The sequence below is a fragment of the Lacerta agilis genome, chromosome 5, assembly GCF_009819535.1.
Source record: "Lacerta agilis isolate rLacAgi1 chromosome 5, rLacAgi1.pri, whole genome shotgun sequence".
Lineage (NCBI taxonomy): Eukaryota > Metazoa > Chordata > Lepidosauria > Squamata > Lacertidae > Lacerta > Lacerta agilis.
Window position 1 is genome coordinate 67,093,554 of NC_046316.1, and position 19,872 is coordinate 67,113,425.

The following is a 19,872-nucleotide window of genomic DNA, read 5'->3' on the forward strand; positions in this document are numbered from 1 at the left end:
TCAAAAAAGCCAGGGGAACTATGTACCGGTATTTGCTCTTAGGATAACCAAGCACATGCTGGCTGTGTGGAGACATCTCTTCACTTCAACTGCTAAGGTTTTCATCTGTGGTCCTCCAGGAAACATCCATTTCCCAAAGCCTCTTCCATTTTTTGTTAGTATTTGGGATCTGAGGCTTAAAACAGATGCTATTTTATGACCTTAAATCCTCAGGGTGGGGCTGTATATATTAAATACTTTAGCTAAGGCCTAGTATAAAACAGGAGTTTACATATAGGCCTAGTTCAGCTGAAATCATTGTTTCTTGCCACGTGAATGAGCATCAGGCCTTCTCTTTAGCTCCCAATGAGATTGGAAACTTCGTTTTTTTATTTTTGATAAAAATCATAATTCCATGGTGTCTGACCTCTGGGAACTGCACCTTGTTTAAAAGTATGGTTAGCAAGAACAAGCCAAGATCAAACCGTGGTTTCAGTTTCTGGCTTGTCCTTGCTAGCCACAGGGACTGTTTCATTAAGCATGTGCTTGTCATTTCTCCTCTGGCAGGCAGAATAACCTGGGATTACTCCTATCTAACACAAATGGGACAGTGGTAAATCCAACACCAGCCTTTCAGGCACATTAGAGCATGTTAAAAACACAATCCAGTTTAACCCTACCTTTTCCAGATTGGAGAAAAAAAGCCTATACTGTATAGTATAGCAAACTATTGTAAAATTACAGGATTCTGTTGTGTTCTGCAAACACTTTATTGCCGCCCCCGCCCCCCCCCCCCGAATGACTATTCTTCAGTTTCCCAGGTTAATATTCCTTTTTTAAGAAATAAGAATTTTTATTAAAGCTTTTTCATAACGCAGTAAGATAAAATAAACTAATCTAAATAAAAACAAAAACACACGAGAGAAAGAAAACAGGAAATGCAGAGTCCTCTCTCCAAGGTAGCTCTTAATCCTTAAAGTGTTGAACCCTCCCAAGCTCTCTCTTGGGAGCTTTCTTTTCTCTCCTGGTCTCTCACCCCGGGAGGTCTTCCCTTCCCTGCTTCTCACTCAGGGTCCTTCCGCAACCATCCACCACTAGGTTAATATCCCAAATGTGCAGCTGAGTGATAGGTATAACTTACAAGTTCTCTTTACCACATGGCAAATTTGCTAACTAAAGGTGTATACCAACTGGCCCAATGTTTTGGGGAAAATGGGAAGCAGTCCTAAGAAGTATAAATGGATAAGAACAGCAAAAGTGGTAGGTAACTGGGATAATTCCAAAACAAGCATGAAGATGGTAACATGTACTAGTAAGTTTTCAACCTGTGTTGAAAGTCAACGTGCGTCAAATATAGCACAGGTTATTTTTCCAAAACAGGAAGGAACGTTTATTGCTGAACATATGGAGAATGTATGTAGAGTTTCTCTTTCCCTTTACATGCAAGATAAAAACCACTGGCCTTCTCAGATACATTCCCACCACAGCTACAGTTATCTGAAGAAGTGTGCATGCACATGAAAGCTCATACCAAGAACAAACTTAGTTGGTCTCTAAGGTGCTACTGGAAGGATTTTTTTAATTTTTATTCCCACCACAATAACTGATATCAGAAACAACTTCCGTTTAACTGAATAGAGATTAACCTTTATGAGATTAACATCACTGAGAGGTACAGAGCTGGTGGGAAAATATGCAGACTTCTCTGCAGAGTATTCAAAACCCAACAGACTCAAGGGATGGCATAGCTCATCTCGTTCTTATTTGTACACACAACAAAAACACACATGGAAAAAGGTTTACCCAAAGGAGGTGGCTAGATCCAGTTAACAATTTCTTCTGTATTTAATTATGGTGCTACACCAGTCGTAGACACTTTTATGAATTTCTTTTAACGTACAATTATCTTGTCCCCGCATTACCTCCAGGAATGGTATTTTAGGATACCTGCATACATAGTACAGTCTGGAACATTTCAGAATATTGAGTAAACGGAGGTCAGTCTTTGCTGGAGCTGTTTACCGCATAACAGAGCACAGCAAAATCCCATCAGTCCAGAGAATTCAAACTTGCGTTTCCTTCCACTTGGCAGCTGACCTTTTACATCCAACTCACTAATCATCTCTGCCAACATCATTTTGATACTACACTGCTTTCATCTGTTCATAATGACTTTATTTTTTTTCCTTTGTACAAAAAAATATAAAATTTAAATCCATAGAAATTGTATACTAGCAATGACAAGTTTAACATTACACCAATGCAAAGGCGTTAACTGGGACATTAGTTGTTTTAAGTCTCAGCAGTGCATGCACAATATAAAATAAAAATGGCTAAAGCTTTGAAATTCTTACGGCAATGCCTCCTCAAACCACTCGGTAGATGGCAATAGTAGTAGGAGGGCATTTAGGTACCAACCAAACAGAAATCAAAGTTGCTCCTTTAGTTCCAACTCTGGTTAAGACTTAAAATCACAATACAAAATACTCAAGACCCCACCCCAAATTTCAAAGGTTATTAGCACAGGGAACTAATCAGTAGTTTTAAGAATCTTGTTTTGAAAAGGCATTCTGTTTTTCCACAACACTCCCCAGCTACTTAAAACTCCTTTTCAAAACCTAGTTGGACAAACCACACTTAAATGCTAGTTCATAGCCAAATAATAATGTACAAAAATATTTAATGGAAGAAGGGCATTCATTTTAAAATTTGCTTCAGAAGGAAAATCTCCCACATTCAAGGTCTGTTGATTTGTCCCATGAACAAAACGGCATCTGTGGAACGAGAAAACATTATTGCAGATATTGGATTAATTCACAATTCACCTGTTTTGTAACAAAACAAAATCCTCCAGATGGTTCAGCATTCAATACAATCTAGGCAAGAATGCTTTCAATTAAGCAGCAAGCTTGAATGTATTAATGACTATTAGGTGGAACCCATTTTTAGTCTGAGATAAAGGCTCAGTTTTAAGGTAATTTTGATTCTGATGCATAGTTTTAATAGGGAATATCATCAAATATTGCCCTTCCTTCTAAAAGGAAACAGTACTGCTTTGAAATTGTGATTCTCACAAGTCCATGGATTCAACTTCTCAGAGGCGAGAGTTGGTATATGAAAATGTAAATTTAATGCTTTAATTAATGGGTACTGTTAAACGCCAGACAACATGTAAGAATTCTTTAAAAACCAGTAGACGTTCATACATCTGATACAGAGTTTTGAAAAAGATAAAACTTGTGTTTTTAAGAGCCAGGTTATCCTAGTAGAAACCACTATTCTGCTTTTATTGTGTAAATATACTTTACTGCCTGTTTCTAAAACCTGACAAGGACTCATTTTCAATTTAGTAATTTACACTAAGGAACAGGATCTGGTAAAACTGAAGAGCTTTAAATCCCCAAATTTCACTCAAGTACCAGAAAATCAATGAGACTTAAAAAAAAAATGTTCTGGAATACAGTGCAATTTTACTTCAGCAGACACCGTCAATGATTCCCAAGAACAGAGAGGAAGAGAGCAAGGCATGCACTCTGGACTTGAGTTCCCAGCTAGCCAGTTCACAAAAGCCACTTTATATACTTGTGCATGTGGGTTATCAGAGTGGCTCTGTTCATCAGTTTGCATCTGCTGCCGGGGGGGGGGGGCGGGGAATGGACGACAAAAGCTCAAATGCACATAAAGATCCTTCTAGTGCGAAAGTGTGCAGCCCTGGAGTCTGCGGCTGGTGTTGCTGAATGCCAGGTTGGCACTGAGTAAGACCTCCCAAACCCATGATCTGATTATGGACGAAGAGGCTGATCTGGTCTGTATCACAGAGACCTGGGTGGGTGGAGTGGGTGTGGTTTTGGCTTTGGGCAGGGGGTGGTTTTGCAAAGGCAGGGGGCACCAAAACACTGCTGTAGAACAAAGTGCTAGAGACCAGGGGACATGCTGAATTTTAGCGTGCACCGCTGAAATTTGAGAGCCCGAAGTCTGCCACTGTCAGGACAGACTGGAGATTAGGCCCCTCTTTATGTGCCTCCTCTACAAAGAGGTTCAGAGGGTTGGCAACATTAGAACAGGCTTTTTTTCTGCAGTGGCTCCCTGCTTGTGGAATGCTCTACCCAGGGAGGTTTGCCAGGCACCTTCATTACATAACTTTAGGCCACAGGGGAAAACAATTCTCTAAAAATTCTATGTGTGTGTGTGGGGGGGGGGTTATTGGTTTGTGTGCTTTCTTATGTATTTTGTGCTCTCATTTTGTAGTTTTGTGTTGTGAACCGCCCTGTGATCTTCAGATAAAGGGCGATACACAAATCAATCAATCAATTAATTAGTATGTGTACTATTTGTTTTCCAAACTTCGGCCAGCAGTCAAACTTAATCTTTTCATATTGAGAACAAAAAAATTAGTGAATTAATTTAAATGTATATTGTAAGGTGCTTGTTAATAAGTGACTTTATACAATTCTGCTGATAAATATGTGATAAAGCATATCAGTCTCTTTATCTGTCTTTTTATTGTATTAACTCGGTTTATTATACACACCACCAAGGTAAGATTCTCATGGCATATAAATATATAAAATAAAACAAACTAAGGCAGGCAAGGCCTACTTAATAACAGCTGCATTTGGCCCTTCCTTCAACTATCACCTAGTGGCAGCCATTACAACAGGCTACCTAAATTATATCTACCCTAGCTGTTTCTTATAAGAACTATAACTTTTAAGACCTGGTCTCAGATTGCTTTTCTCTTTCTTCCTTATAATTCCTTTTTCCTTGAGTGTCATGTTTGTAGAATCAAAAGTCTGCAGTGCAGAGACTGAATTGTGGCTGATTTTTGTTAGGACGCCCTGGGACCCTTTTCTGCTAAAAAGTAGGATAACAAAAGTACTTAAAACAAATAAATCTGACTTTTTGAAACGTAGTGTCTGCAGCAGGAAGACTTCTCTGCTTGTGGGATATTGGGGTTTTGCATCACGAGGGGAGCTTCCAGAAGATGAAGCAGGCTCCCTGCTTTAAACTGCTGCCCTCAAACTCACAGAGGGTGACAGGGATCGGGCTGGGGGGGGGCAGCAATCTCGTGCTCATCGCTACACCCACTCATGTGTGGTACTCCCCTCCCCTAGTGCTAGAAAACGCAAGATTCTATTTATTTATTCATGACTTCCAGAGCAACCTACAAAAATCAGAAGCAAGACAGTATTCCCTGAGGTCTCTTAATGCCTGAATAGGGCCACTGAATTTTAACAAGGAAAACAAACAAACATCCTGAATCTCAATCCCAGAGTATTCCATTCCCAACTCCCTGCTTTAAAAAAAGCCCCTTCTTATGAAGTTATATACAGAGGGCTTGTCCTGAATTAATAACTGAATGTTCGCTAGGTATTGCTAAGCGTAGCTGCTTCCAGAGAATACAAAGGGCCTGCAATATACCTCCCTGCGTGAGAGAAGGTGGATGTACGAAGTGTGCTGGTTTTCAGTTCTGATTCGTTATTCAAAAGATCTAACCCACCAGGTACAGCTTCAGTAAAAAAAAAAATCACTTATGCATCTGATGTCTGCTACCAGGAGCAACACTTCCTAGAAGATTCCACTGAAATCAGCCTGTCGCTTCTGTACGACATCTTTAAAATATTCAGTGCATGACAGCAGATTTTGTTCTTAGCCTGCTTTGATGCTGGGTGGTAGTGGAGGAGACAATGAGAGGACTGAAATGTTGCATATAGAGATAGTTCGAGATAGAGAGTGTTAAGATGTCCTAGTCCCTCAAGTCCCCTTGTGAGTCATTTTTGCGCAGAGCTGGGGGTGAGGGAGGTGAGAAGGTGTTTTTTCCTAAGCAGCTAGCTCATACTGAGCCTAGAATATCAATTAGAAGAAAAACAGGGTTTCGAAGTGGAGCAAAGAGAGGAGATGTGTGTTTTGACAACCAGCCAGTGCTCCTCTTCGGAATCACATAATGTGCCTTTGATGTCCTGAGCTGCCTGTGTCTGGAAACTCATGCCAGAAGTCCTCTTCCTCCACAGCGTTGGCACTTTTACCTCCAGCATGCACCATTTATGGAGATGAGCTAATAAATATGCCAGTGGAACAGAGGGGCCTGTTAGTCCCTGGCAACAACTCCTCGAGTGTTGAAATCCTGCGCAGCTGCAGGGCTGCTGCATTGCCTCCAAGAGAAGAAATCTCTTATGCACAGTATAAGGAGGGAGGAGGTTCGGGACCAAATTTCGTAAGGCAAGAAAGCATGTAAGAGATGTCTGTTTTCAGCTGCGGACTTCTGCCTCCTGAGGAAGGCTGTTTGCATTTAATTCAGTGAAAGTCAATACTACTTACTTGTAGGATTGTGCCGTATGAAGAATACAAAAGGCCTGTCTACCACAAACCAAGGTGGGGATGACCTGGCTATTAAAATTGCAGCTGGGACAAACAGAAACAGGGGAAAAAATAGTCACTCTATGGTTCTAAACTTATTTTTACATTTCAGTTAGCAAGATTTATAAACCGCTTAATCAACAACAACAAAACCTCTAAGTGGCTTATATAAATAATACCCATTAAAAGTAAACATTAAAAGCAAGTTGACATCATCCCCTCCACCCCAATATATATGAACAGCGACTGCCAAACAATCTACCCAATCAAATAACACCTTAAAATTACATATCTGGGCAGGTGTGCCTAAACAGAAGCAAGGTTTAAAAACAGGTTCTGAAAAGTTCCTGCCTAGTATTTTATTTTGAATACTTTTGTAAGGCACTTTGTATTTTTCATTTTTGCATCACCTTTAGACCTTTTTGTAGGAGCCAGTGAACATTTTTCTAAATAGATAGCAATATACCAGTACTTCCTAAATTGAATAATTTAATCTATTTACCTTTTAAGTAGTCCAGGGTGGGGGTGGGGGCAACAGAAAGGCATCAGTCTGAGACTAAAATGCTATATTCTTAAACTATAATTAGATTTGGGCAAATTACTCTATAATTTGGAAATGCTGAAGTCCAGTAGGTACTGAGAGTTACATTGCTCTGGTGACTGTATGAATGCCACTGCTTTAAGCGATATTTATTTAGAAAAATTCTACACTACTTGGGGGGGGGGGGAGAGAAATCTCCAAGTGAAAAATTTTGACTTGCAGAGTGACATTAACTGGGGAAGGGGGTAGCTGAGGGGAAGAGCATCTGCTTTGCATGCAGAAGGTCTCAGGTTCAATCTCCCACTTCTCCAGGGCTGGGAAAGACATTCTGAACCCTGGAGAGCTGCTGTCAGTCAGTGTAGACAAAACTGACCTAGATGGACCATTGGTCTGCCTTCCTAAGTTCCTATTAGGCTTTGGGGGGGGGGGATGCAGGAGTGCTTTCTGTAAGTCTGTTAAATGATTATTCTGGCTTGGCAATGCCATTTCAGCTATACTTTAAAATTAATGAAATTATGATTATTTTTTAAAAAAACCCAACCCTAAAATTTCTATATGCATTAATGATGAATTAGGGGAACCAGTGAAATGCTTACTTGTTGCTGCAGATGCTTTGGTTCCATCTTCACTCACTTCAATTTTTGCTCTTTGCAATATCTGAGATACATGAATGTTTCCTGTTCCTGTTAAGGGTCAAACACAGAACATATGTGCGGTAAATATTATGTATACACATCCTCATGCTACATTCCAGGGAGCAGCCAACCCTTTCCGTAATACATAAACAGAAGGAGAAGTCTATCTTCTCCTTAAGATCGACTTTAAGATGTTATTAAGATACACCATTTTCCCACCTGCTAAAAAAATTGTACTTGGTATGAAAAAAGTGACACTGACAGATCACAAAGCAGTGTTTTGATAATTTAACTTCAGCGAGAAGTGGGATAAAAGTCAAAGTAACCAAATTATTTCCACAAATCCCTAGTCCTAAAACTCATGGGCAAGAGAATGAGAGGGTAACTCACTTGTTATTTTTGCAAAATTTGCCTTTGACTGATCAAACATATCTTGAATGCCAAGCTCCTGTAAAGGTTCCTTTAAGTCTGTTTCTGCCTCCGCAGTAAACCTGGTGGGAGCAACAGAAAAGCATCAGCCTGAGACTAAAATTAAGTCCAATCGCGAAAAGATTTTTCAATAGGGGTGACATAAATATGTGTGAGATAAAGTGGGGGGAACGGAACCTACTTGGGTAAAATAACCTGCACTCTCTTCTGCACCATAGTTGTCATCCAGCTCTGTATCGTTTTCGTGCTAATGTGAGGGATAATAGCAGACAAAGGAGTTGTGCTTTCCGTGGGCAGAGCAATCAGCATACTGATACTTTCACCATGGTAGGGCAATTCAATGATATTGTACCACAAGTCATTAGGAGTACTTGTTGTGCCTGAAAGAAACAGAGCAAGTAAAAGAAACAGGATGGGGGGGGGGGGGGATTCCAAGACAAGAAAACCTTCAGTCTGTATTGCAAGACTGTCTCAGTAATAAGTTGCTGTTGAAACAAATTGGATCAGCTTGTCCTCAGCCTGTTCCCTGAAGCAGGAGGAGAGTTACGGATCTACAAGTAAGTTGCTGGCAGAGAAAGAAAGGCAGAACTTCCTTGTGAATATCATAACTTGCCCCTTTCATTTCATCTGCAGCTGCTGCCCTGCCCTACAGGTCACTTCTTACCCTCTCTAATCACCCTGCAGGTGAAGAGACCACGGTGAAGCCAGCACACCCACAAACATTTCAGGCTGGAGGGGGAGCCTCATTTGTTCATTCTCCCTTTTGGCCCCATTGGCCATCAGAACATCTCTTCCCGTGCTCACGGGAGAAACACAAAGGCCATGTTCATCCCAATGCCAAGGAGTTTGTTCATACCTTTCAGGGTAGTCTGAAGGAAAAAGCAAGGAGAAACAGGCAGCCGCCCAGACTTCCAGCTCTGACTGTCTGAAGACTCTGCCTGTGCAATATTTTCTGCGGCTACAGATTTTCAGACAGCACACCTGCACAAGCTGGTTCGTGGAAAGTTCAGGGGTTCTGTGGGGTGACAGGGAGTCATTATGACATCCCCCAATGTTTTCAGCAAATGATCCTGATACAGGCCTGAATAAACAAAACTTATGATTAAGTTTGATTCTAATGCACACTGGTGAATACCAACGATTCCATGTCTAGACAAGGCATATAATTGCGATCCTGGCCTGACTACACTGTCTGCCAATTAGTTTCTGGGTCTAATTCAAAGTGCTGGTGTTGACCTATCAAGCCTTACATGGCTCGGTACCTCAGTACCTGAAGGACCACCTCTCCCCTTATGAACTGACCCCGACCCTCCACTTGTCTTCTGAGGCCCTTCCCTATGTCTCCCCTCCCTGAGAGGTTTGGAGGGTGACAACACAAGAACAGGCCTTTTCTGTGGTGGCTCCCCATTTGTGGAATGCTCTCCCCAGAGAGGCTCGCCTGGAACCATCATTACATTTCTTTAGGCGCTGGATGAAAACATTCCTCTTTACTCAGGCCTTTAGCCATTAAATAATCTATGGCCTGTTAAATGTTTGTGGGGAGGGGACTGTTCTTATGATTCTTTTATTATTATTCTGATTATTATTACGCTCCGTAAATTATGTTCTTAATGTTTATATAAACACCCTCACACATTTAATGAATGGCTCTGACCCCATGCAGGCATAGGCAAACTTGCCCCTCCAGATGTTTTCGGGCTACAATTCCCATCATCCCTGACCACTGGTCCTGTTAGCTAGGGATCATGGGAGATGCAGTCCCAAAACATCTGGAGGGCTTTGTTTGCCTATGGCTGCCCTAATCACACCTTCCTCAGGCTGGTGAAGCCTCCTTTAAAGAACATTACAGAAGTTGTGGCGCCACAACTAAACTTTTTAAAATGCATAACCCACCCTTTTCACCGCTGCATACCCCAGGGTGGTGTACCTGAATATCATTGCATATGAAGGCATGCTATTGATAGCAATTGTTTCTCAATGCTTCTGCAATAGATTAAAGCTGAAAGGAAATAGACATACAGAAACCAAAAAAGGGGCTTTCCCTATCTTCTCATGCCATGTTCGAAACTGGGGGAAAGACATCCCCAAACCGGCCAGGTTTCATACCAACTGTCTCTACATAACTTCTAAACACGAGCCATGAATCTGATATTATTATGAGGACATCAAGAAAACAGTCAGGAAATACAGCAAATGCATTGCTTGTCACAACTACTCAAGCATTTTGCAGCTCTAAGTATGTCTGTCTTTGAGTCTTTTTGACAGGAGAGTGTCCCCCCTTTTCTTTTGCTTTGTACTTCTGAAAACATTGGAGCTTCCCTGAAGATGCTGATACCTTCTGTTCCAGCAGCCCTGTTTTCACTGTAAAGCTGTCACAACAACTTAAAGCATTTTTGTTTAGGCAACCCTGCCCAGACTCACAGCTATGGGTGTGTTTTAACCTTTTTACAGTTAATTTTAATTGTCTTTAAATATTGTGATCTGTTTTATTGATAATTTTAACATTGCTGCAAGCAGCTTAGAGGTTTTACAACCATCAAGTGATATATAAATGTTGTTATCATTTCTATTTAATAAAAGTAACAGCACCTGAATTCAATATTAGTATATGTGACACGAGCTATCTCAGTGACAGCATAACAATAATGAAGAGGGCATTCTTTGGAAGAAGGAAGTTTGCTACCTAAAGGTACCAAAATCTACCAATGTATTCAGCAGATTCTTTATATGAATTTCCCTGTCAAGTGAGGCTAGGGCAGACCAAACACAGAACAGATGGCCTTCCTTTTGCCACCTTGCACCCCCAAATATTACACTGGACAAGAAAACAGTCCTAAAATGCAACTGCTCTCTTTGGATAAGAATTAATGTTAATACTGTAAGAAGGCTGCAACTGGCCAAACGATAATGTGTAAATATTAAGTTTTTTAAACTATCATCAAATAGGTAAAGGATTCAAACAGAACATCTACTGTTGACTCTCTTGCAGGACATCCATATGAGAAATCAGGTGGCTTAGCTAAACAACAAAAATACAATGTTGGAAAAAACTACAGCAAATTATTATTGCATGCACAATGTTTTCCAGTTGGTATTACAGAGTTTCAGTAAAAAGCTTCTATTCTCAAATGCTGCATATGCTAAGGAGAATGGGGTACCATCAACAGAAATATGTAAAGGTTTTTAATGTTTAAGGACTCCTGTGATCCCTTTTTTAGTTATTCTCATTGGTCTTTACAGTCAACATTTAAATAAGCATCCTGCTAGTAATAAAGTAAGGTTCAACTGGCAACTTCAAAAGATTACAATAATAGTTTTATTAGCAATAAGGTGCCTCTTTCAGAAATCTTGAAATACAAAACATCCCATTATAGATTTGCAGTATTGCAAACAGTAATAATCTGTTGTGAAATACAGAATCTTTGTAAGCCAGCATTTGTATTAGGGTTGCCAAGTTTAATTAATCAAAATGAACAAGCTAATGAAGACTTTCCAAAGTGGGTTGGAATCCTAATTCACTTACTAGGGATCCAGCCCATTGAACCCAGTAGGAGTTGCTTCCAAGCAAACATGCACAATATTGCACTTTAAGTGCTTGGCCCCCAATTAACTGGTGCAGTTTTTAAAAGCTGTTCTCACTTCCCACCCCCTCCATTTTTATTCAGAGTCTGAATTTGATGCATGCATTGAGATATGAACGTTTAATTATGAATTATGGAGCTAAAACCTGTTAATCCAGCTTGGGTTTCTTTAAGGGGATGAGAGTACTAATGCTTATTAGGAAGACCATATGCTATCTATCAACACAAAATGTTTCAACAGAAGATCAGAGCTGTTAGTGCTGGATTTCTGCCAAGAATGAAAGGACACCTGACCACATCTCATTCGAAGAGGGGATTCTGAAAGGGATAAAGTAGCACAGGATTGGGAACTCTGTGGCCCCCCTTACAACCCCCCATCTTCCCAGACTATTGGCCATGCTAGTTGGGGCTAACAGGAGCTGGAATCCAGCATCATCTGCAAGGCCACTAGTTCCACATTCTTTGAGAACACTTCCTTCTGTTCAAACACTCTCTATGTTACATTGGAACTGAGATTGGAAATGTTACAAGATTTAAAATGCTCGTGCTGAATCACTTCTTTCTCAGCAGGCAGAGACTTACATTAGCTGCCTCCTCCAAGGCAACTGAAATCATGAAGTATTTTTCAAAGGAATCAGCAAGAATCTGAGCTAATCAAAGTGTTACTGGCCAAGAAATGGCAACTACATAGCCAAGCTTAGGATAAAAAGGGGGCCGTAGATAGCGTCAATACTAGTGGGCGCACACACCAAAGAAACAATGACATTTCCGCACACTCCAGTCCCCATCAACCCCAGGAAGAACTGCCCAAAGCCAGGGATGATGGAACTTGTAGTTCAACAACATCTGGAGGGCCACAGGTTCCCTATCTGTCGTGCAGAGCCATACCAGCAAAACCATTGCTGTTCTCATGCTTGGTGCCTTCCAAAAAGAACATCAGAACAAAATTTAAAGTGTACTCTGGGATGGTTTTATACATGTTGAGTTTCTCCAGGTTTTTTTTTTTACCTTGCCTTCCTCAGAAACTGGGGGAAAGCAGGCAAGATGGGCACCTGCTGCTTTAAGGATGAAATCTACTCTAGAGCAAAAAAAACACAGTTCAGCAAAGAAAAAAAATTATTGAACATACCACATCGGAACACTGACAACTGAGCCAGCATAGGCACTTGGTAAGTCTTTCCATCAGCTCCGTTAAATGTTCGCTTTTTTGTGTTTTCTGGTTGAAAACGTGATTTCCATAGTCCCTTAAAGTATACTGCATTTACCAGCACCAATCTGGTCAGCTCACTATCAAGGGAATCTGGAGATACGATGCCGTCTATCATACCTGGAAAGCACAAAAGAAAACCCTATACTTTACGAGCAGAAAAAGAAGCTTATTAATCATAAAAGCTGAAAGGGAGAAGGGGGGAGGACCCAATTCAATACCAAGTTACATTAAATAAAAGCTACAACAAGATTCAGACCAAGAGAATGCACAGAAGACCTATGCTGGAGTTCAGCTGTGATTTAGTAAAGCACAAGAAAGACTGATAGAAGGTCTAGAGCTCCCAGCCCCTGGAACTAGCCTTGGGTTGCTGCCAAACTTTCTTCAAATCTTCTCAATACACTTGGAGGTTTGCCTGGATCGAACCCAATGAAATCCATTTTGTACTAAAGTAGCCTTCCCTCTCATATGTGGCTGGTGGGAGTTATGATCCAAAACATCTGGAGGGCACCAAGTTGGGGAATGCTGTTCTAAAGGACCCCCCCCCCCTTGTTCAAAGACCTTGCTGTCCTTCTGTACACATATGTGCCAGTCTCATGATCAGCATGCACTAACATCTTGAAGCCTCCAGCAACCAAACCCCTCCCCCCCAATTCAAGTTTTCTGGCATTTATGCAGAAATATTCCCCTAAATTCCAGGGGCAAATCAGTCCATGGGCTTTTTTATTCGTGTTTTGGTTTTTTTAAAGTAATGTAAATCAGTAATTTACTAAACACTATGAGTTTACAAACAAGAAATCAAAGGGCTTCAATAATGTTCAGCTTTCTCCCTGGCCCAAATACTACCCACTTTATTTGCTATTGGTGCTTTTTCTTTGAGATCTCATTACAAAAAGAACAAAGAACAATCAAAGGAATAATATATAAAGAAAAACACAAGGAAGGAAAGGAACTTTACATCAATACAGGGACAGAAGGGAATTTTTGAGGCGATGGTGTTCTTGGCAAAACAGTGAGATAAGTGAGTATCAAGGAAATTGCCAGTACCTGTGTACTCAAGTGGATGTTACAAGTTTAGTGAAAAAGATTTGATATTAATTGCCATTTTGTAGATTGATTTACACTTCATATGTTTAAAAGAACAGCCTGTACTCGCAGACAGGGTGTACAAAATCAAACCAAATGTTTCGGATGTTTAAAGCTCAGTTTTTCAAAGAATTTGGAAAGAAATGTTAAGCTGAAGAGGAAGAGACCAGTTCCAGCATAGTGTGTCGGGGTCTAGACACTCCAGAAAGGGATACTGCCAAAATCCAAGACACTTTTACAGTGGTGCCCCGCTAGACGAATGCCTCGCTAGACGAAAAACTCGCTAGACGAAAGGCATTCGCTAGCGGAAGGCTGCCCCGCAAGACGAAAAAGTCTATGGGGCTGCCTCACAAGACGGGGAAAAAAAAAATTCCGTCGCGTGAAAACCGCTACTTTGTATTGGTGCTTCGCTAGACGAAAAAATCGCTAGACGAAGATACTCGCAGAACGAATTATTTTCGTCTAGCGAGGCACCACTGTATTACCATAGGTGATGGTTTTGGCACTGGGTTGGCTTGTTGGAGGGGAGGTTGTAAGCCTTTGCCTGCCTCTCCTAGGGAAAGCGGCACCCCATTAAAAGAATACTGGAACCGGAAATGCTTTTTCCAGGCACCAAGTGGGAGCTAGGGCCACAGCACTCCTCAAGGTGGCAACCCCACGGGGGCAAACCTATTTGATTTAAGTCATAGATCCCCCCTGCCTCGACCCCTACGGCAATACTTCCAGCAGGCAGGATGCATGTTTTATGGTTACACCCTATGTCTATGCCAGGGATGTCCAACCAGATTGCGATCTACTGGTAGACCCCCAGCTGACCCTGGTAGATCGTGGGATCCTTATTGTGTACAAAAAGTTAAGGGGGGGAAGCTTTAAAACTCTGTGCAATCCTCCCCCCAAAAAACTCAACAACTCTAGGCACTTCCCTCCTAAAAAAAGCTCAACAACTCTGGGCAATCAACCCGCCCCACACACACTCCTCCTCCCTCCAATGACAATGGGTAGGTCACTGCCAGTTTTTTTTTTTTATATTGGGAGTAGATTGCAGTCTCTTGGGAGTTGGACATGCCTGGTCTATGCCAAACCTATTAACTTCTGTAATCAAGAAAGTTGTGGCCTTATTTGACCCCAAACACTGTGTTCTACCTGCTTTGTTCTCAAAGTGAGGGGTACTGGAAACCAGGAACGCAAAGGGATATTGCCCATTCCAAGACACTTTTATTACTATTCTGCTCCATCAATGTGCTTTACATACTAACCAAGTCAAAGCAGAGCAGTTCCTTCTCCAAGTAGCTTACGGTCTACATCAGAGGTAGGCAACCTAAGGCCCGTGGGCCAGATGCGGCCCAATCACCTTCTCAATCCGGCCCACAGACAGACCAGGAATCAGCGTTTTTTACATGAGTAGAATGTGTGCTTTTATTTAAAATGCATCTGTGGGTTATTTGTGGGGCCTGCCTGGTGTTTTGACATGAGCAGAATGTGTGCTTTTTATTTAAAATGCATCTCTGGGTTATTTGTGGGGCATAGGAATTCATTCATTCATTATTATTTTTTCAAAATATAGTCCGGCCCACCACATGGTCTGAGGGATGGTGGACCGGCCCACAGCTGGAAAAGGTTGCTGACCCCTGGTCTACATGTTAGGAGTCGTGAATAAGAGTGGGAAGTGAGATAAATCTAACAAACAGAGCAGAAACAAGACAGACGGGATAACAAGGGGGGGACTCACAAAAGTTAGCTGTTTGGTATCACATACCCTTAGTCTCATTTCTGACCCACTGGTTGATAGTATCAGAGGCAGTGTTCTGGTCCTCGAAGTTCACACTCTTAACATTGCACTGAAAGACTTCATTGTTTCTTGAAACAAAAGGCACTTCCAGTTTCAAGCCACTTTTTGCAAAGACAGCATTTGCAATTGACACAAGATCTTTATTCTTCTTTGAGACTATGGCTTTGTTTATTTTCTTCAGTACTTTGCCAACTCCTGATTGAAAAACAAGCAAGAATCTTTAGTAAAAATAATAATAAATGCTTAAAATATCCTCTTCAAAATAAGCAGTGGTAAGCACACAGACAGAGGTTGAGAAGCCACCTAAAACTGATCTGGGGCATGTTCACTCAGAAGCAAGTTCCAATTATTCCAGTGGAATCTACTTCCAAATATCTTTGTTTATGGGATTCCAGAGCTGAGCAAACCTTAGGCATTATGGAACATGCCCAACATACAGCCCCTTTTTTGAAGTTCAAGCAATGTACCAAGACAACAGATCAATCAAATGCACTTAACAGATGAACTGCAAGAGAGACAAAGCAGCCTTGAGGAAGATACCGTATTTTTCGCTCCATAGGACGCACTGGACCATAGGGCGCACCTCATTTTTAGAGGAGGAAACAAGAAAAAAAATATTTTTCTGGTTTTCCTCCTCTAAAAGCCCTGCTGTTGTTTTTTGGGGTTTTTTTTTGAGGATCAGCTAAAAGTTTTGCAGCTTTTTTGCAAAGGGAAAAGCCCTGGCTTTTTTGAGGATCAGCTAAAAGTTTTGCAGCTGTTTTTGCAAAGGCAAAAGGCCTTTTTTGAGGATCAGCTAAAAGTTTTGCTGCTTTTTCTGCAAAGGGAAAACCCTGTTTGTTTGTTTTTTGAGGATCAGCTAAAGGTTTTGCAGCTTTTTTTTGCAAAGGGTGAAAAGCAAAGAGGAAAAGCCCCATTTTTATGGGGTTTAACTCACATTTCTGAAAAATCTTAAGAAAAGGGAGCCATTTCTACTGTTTCCAGACAGATAATCTAATCAGCCAGTCACATGTCCTGGGGAAACAAACAACCTCCCTCTGCAGCACATTCAACAAAGGAGGGCGGGGCTGAAAGGAAGCCGGGACTCTTATCTCTCTCTCCCGATCTCTTGCTGATAAGCTGCTGAGCGGGGTCCTTTCAACACTCCCTTTTCTCTTTGTAAAATAAAAAACACAATCTGCTTTTGGCCCCTGGGCAATTCAGCTCCAGGGACCACCATTCGCTCCATAAGACGCACGGATATTTTCCCTTACTTTTTAGGAGGAAAAAAGTGCGTCTTATGGAGCGAAAAATACGGTACTCACTGTTGGTTGGCATGAATATAATTTTCATAGAGCTACACTTGGATTGCAATATTGCCGTTTTACCAATCGTGCACCCTCAGAGCAAATTCTGGGCACTGCCACCAATTTATTTAAGCAGTTCACTGTGGGCAAATGATAGAACTAGGGTGTGACTTGCTGCTAGCTCTCCTGTTTGCTAAACCATGTTTACTAAAGACATACTCTAGGGGCCTATAGTTCCATGAGAGGAATTGCTTTGTCTACCATGAAGGTGTTATGCTGTTTGGAGTTCCAATGCAAAGTGGCTGGGGGAAAGTACTTAAACTTTTGTGTAGGGAGTTCCGTGACCAGAATGGTCTGAATATAATCAGGAAAAAATATCAGCGGACCAAGATGCTTGCAGATGATTTAAATAGATCTAGTAGGTATAAAATTCTTGGTATTCAAGATTACTCCACAAATGAGTTCTTATCTTCAGGGTTTGGAAAAGGACTCAGCAATATGTCATTTCCATTTCCCAAAAGAGAAAATAAGTCATGGTGCAATAGTGTACTTGCTAGTACATTATAGTATTCTTGTTTCAGTAGGCATAGGGAAATGTTCCATTATAATTAATATTTTTGGGGAGGAAGGTATTGATAGAGTGAGTTATGTTAATGGTGGTACTACCATTCTGATATGTGCTTGTAAATCATACTGGCACTTGCAAAACACCCATGCTAAGGGGCACAACAAGGTCTAGTGAGCTCCTGTCAAGGGAGGGTTACTGGCTAGGAATGCAACTCTGCTGCCTGCCAGTGTCAGGAATACAGCCTGACAAAAGCAAGATCCTGAGCAGAAAAGTAGAACTTTGGAAAGGCTGCACAGTTTGATACCACAACAGTACTGTGGATTTAATTAATCACTAAATGCAGGGATATTTTAGTCAACATCTGGAGGCAGGCATGAAAAGCTGTCAGTCCCACACAAAGGGGCATTTTATGCTTCTCCTACAAGCCTGTCAATGATACTCAACTCTGTTTTCTTTGGAACCACGAGGACAGTCCTTGTTGAACTAACTGTGTTTAGCATCAATGCTTCACACTGTGCCCAAAGATGCCTTCGGGTATTAGAGATACTGCTTCACTGTCACTTATTTAATACACACTAGACCAAGATAACTGGCTAGTGTTCTCAAACACAGTATCGACTGTTATTGCTATCAGTCCCACTTTGTATCAGTGACTAAAATAATTCTCACCTATGCCGCAATTTCCCATAAGAACACAAAGACCCCAAAGCCCACAACAACAGATCAAAACAACTGACCATTTACGCTGTATCTCATCACTGTTGTTAGCTGTTTCTTTGTCTTGCCATCAGCTCCAAGTTGAAGTATTCCAAGTACTGATGCAATTCCATGCGGGGAAACCACAACATTCTCCTTCGGCCTGCTTTTGACCAGCTGATTGAAAACTTGGATCCCAATGTCTGAGCCAAGTTCCTCAAGAGACAGGGGACTCGGTGGGAAGCAAAGGCACGCAGAAATCAAGGCAGCAAAGAGGAGAGCAAGATGCCCGTTCATGATTCCTAACCCAAAACAATCTAAAAGGAGAGGGGGAAGCAGACAAAGTTAAGGACTGAGCAAAAGAAGCATGTCAGTTCTCTTATTTGCAGGTACTGTCCCCACTGGTTGAAAGTCATATGCCTTTATGTATCACCACAAATTCAGACCTTAAATCCAGCACCCTTAGAGCTAGCCTTTCACAAGAAAGGGAAAAAAAAAACATTGACTACTGTTATATGAGAAAGAGGCTAGAAGGAATAAAAAACATGATTGATGACAAGCTTAAGTCATCAGTTCAGGATCTGAAGTCAGAAAAGGCATTTAGGGTTGCACACTACTGTACATGCTAGAGAACAAAGGAATCATTTTTAAGCACATGAAGTGCTTTTATATCAAGGGTAACCACTACAGTGTCTTCCAATGTTAGACTTCAACTCCCAGTGTCCCTGATCAATGGTCATGTGACTGAGACTACCCATGCTGGCTACAACTGTCTTAATGGTTATATGTGTGATTTTGTACCATGTACAGGAAATACTCCAGCCACTCTATAGTGATTGAAATCATGCTCAGACTGCTAACCTAGACATGTATATTAAATCAAATCCTAACTATGGTTTATAAACTTGTTGTAAAGGACCCCTGACAGTTAAGTCCAATTGCGGATGTTAAATAGTGCGTCCAGCCAGTAGTGGTACGAAAGTATCTTTATTTATCTTTATTCATAAGTAACACTTCAATACACAACAGCGGACGACTCTGGGGTTGCAGCGCTCATCTCGCTTTACTGGCTGAGGGCAAACGTTTGTCCACAGTTTTTCTGGGTCATGTGGCGAACATGAGTAAGCCGCTTCTTGTGAAACCAGAGCAGCGCATGAAAACGCCATTTACCTTCCTGCCGGAGCAGTACCTATTTATCTACTTGCACTTTGACGTGCTTTCGAACTGCTAGGTTGGTAGGAGCTGGGACCGAGCAACAGGAACTCCCCCCGTTGTGGGGATTCGAACCACCGACCTTCTGATCGGCAAGCTCTAGGCTCAGTGGCCCAAATATCAGAATCTTACTCTCAATTCATTTGGCTCTATAAAGAGTTGGTAAGCTACTGGGCTTTATAGCTTGCTGATTTGACTGCATTAGAAACTTAAGTATTACCATTACCAAAATTTTAAAATCTTCCTTCTACATTCTGGGCTTGTGGCAAACCTGATTGTATTCTTGAATCTACTATGCTCCTCTCCTAAGCTTTTCTTAGGAGTTGGTTCTATGTCCTATAAGCAATAGAGATGTGCCCTGATCAGCTATAAAGGTCCATTATCTTCCACTCGATGCTTTCTTCTTGATACTACTTGAGCATAGAGAAGGTTTCTGTCCTCTTCTTAAACTCTCCCTAATCCCACCCCCTCCCATCTTGAAATGCTTGAAAAAAATTTAAGTGAGTTCC

At 41.3% G+C, this 19,872-nt stretch overlaps 1 protein-coding gene across 1 annotated transcript in view; it reads right to left on the reverse strand.

The window, feature by feature from the left end:
• Positions 1–2,132: 2,132 nt before the first annotated feature.
• SERPINE2 (serpin family E member 2) overlaps positions 2,133–19,872 on the reverse strand; it is a 28,816-nt gene continuing 11,076 nt past the window's right edge. The window contains exons 2-9 of the mRNA XM_033150264.1: positions 18,193–18,468; positions 15,572–15,799; positions 12,652–12,849; positions 8,123–8,321; positions 7,903–8,003; positions 7,474–7,560; positions 6,298–6,381; positions 2,133–2,753 (exon numbers count right to left, since the gene is read on the reverse strand). Of these exons, the coding sequence (XP_033006155.1) occupies positions 2,716–2,753; positions 6,298–6,381; positions 7,474–7,560; positions 7,903–8,003; positions 8,123–8,321; positions 12,652–12,849; positions 15,572–15,799; positions 18,193–18,448 (1,191 nt within the window). The 5' untranslated portion in view covers positions 18,449–18,468 and the 3' untranslated portion in view covers positions 2,133–2,715. The remainder of the gene's footprint in view (positions 2,754–6,297; positions 6,382–7,473; positions 7,561–7,902; positions 8,004–8,122; positions 8,322–12,651; positions 12,850–15,571; positions 15,800–18,192; positions 18,469–19,872) is intronic.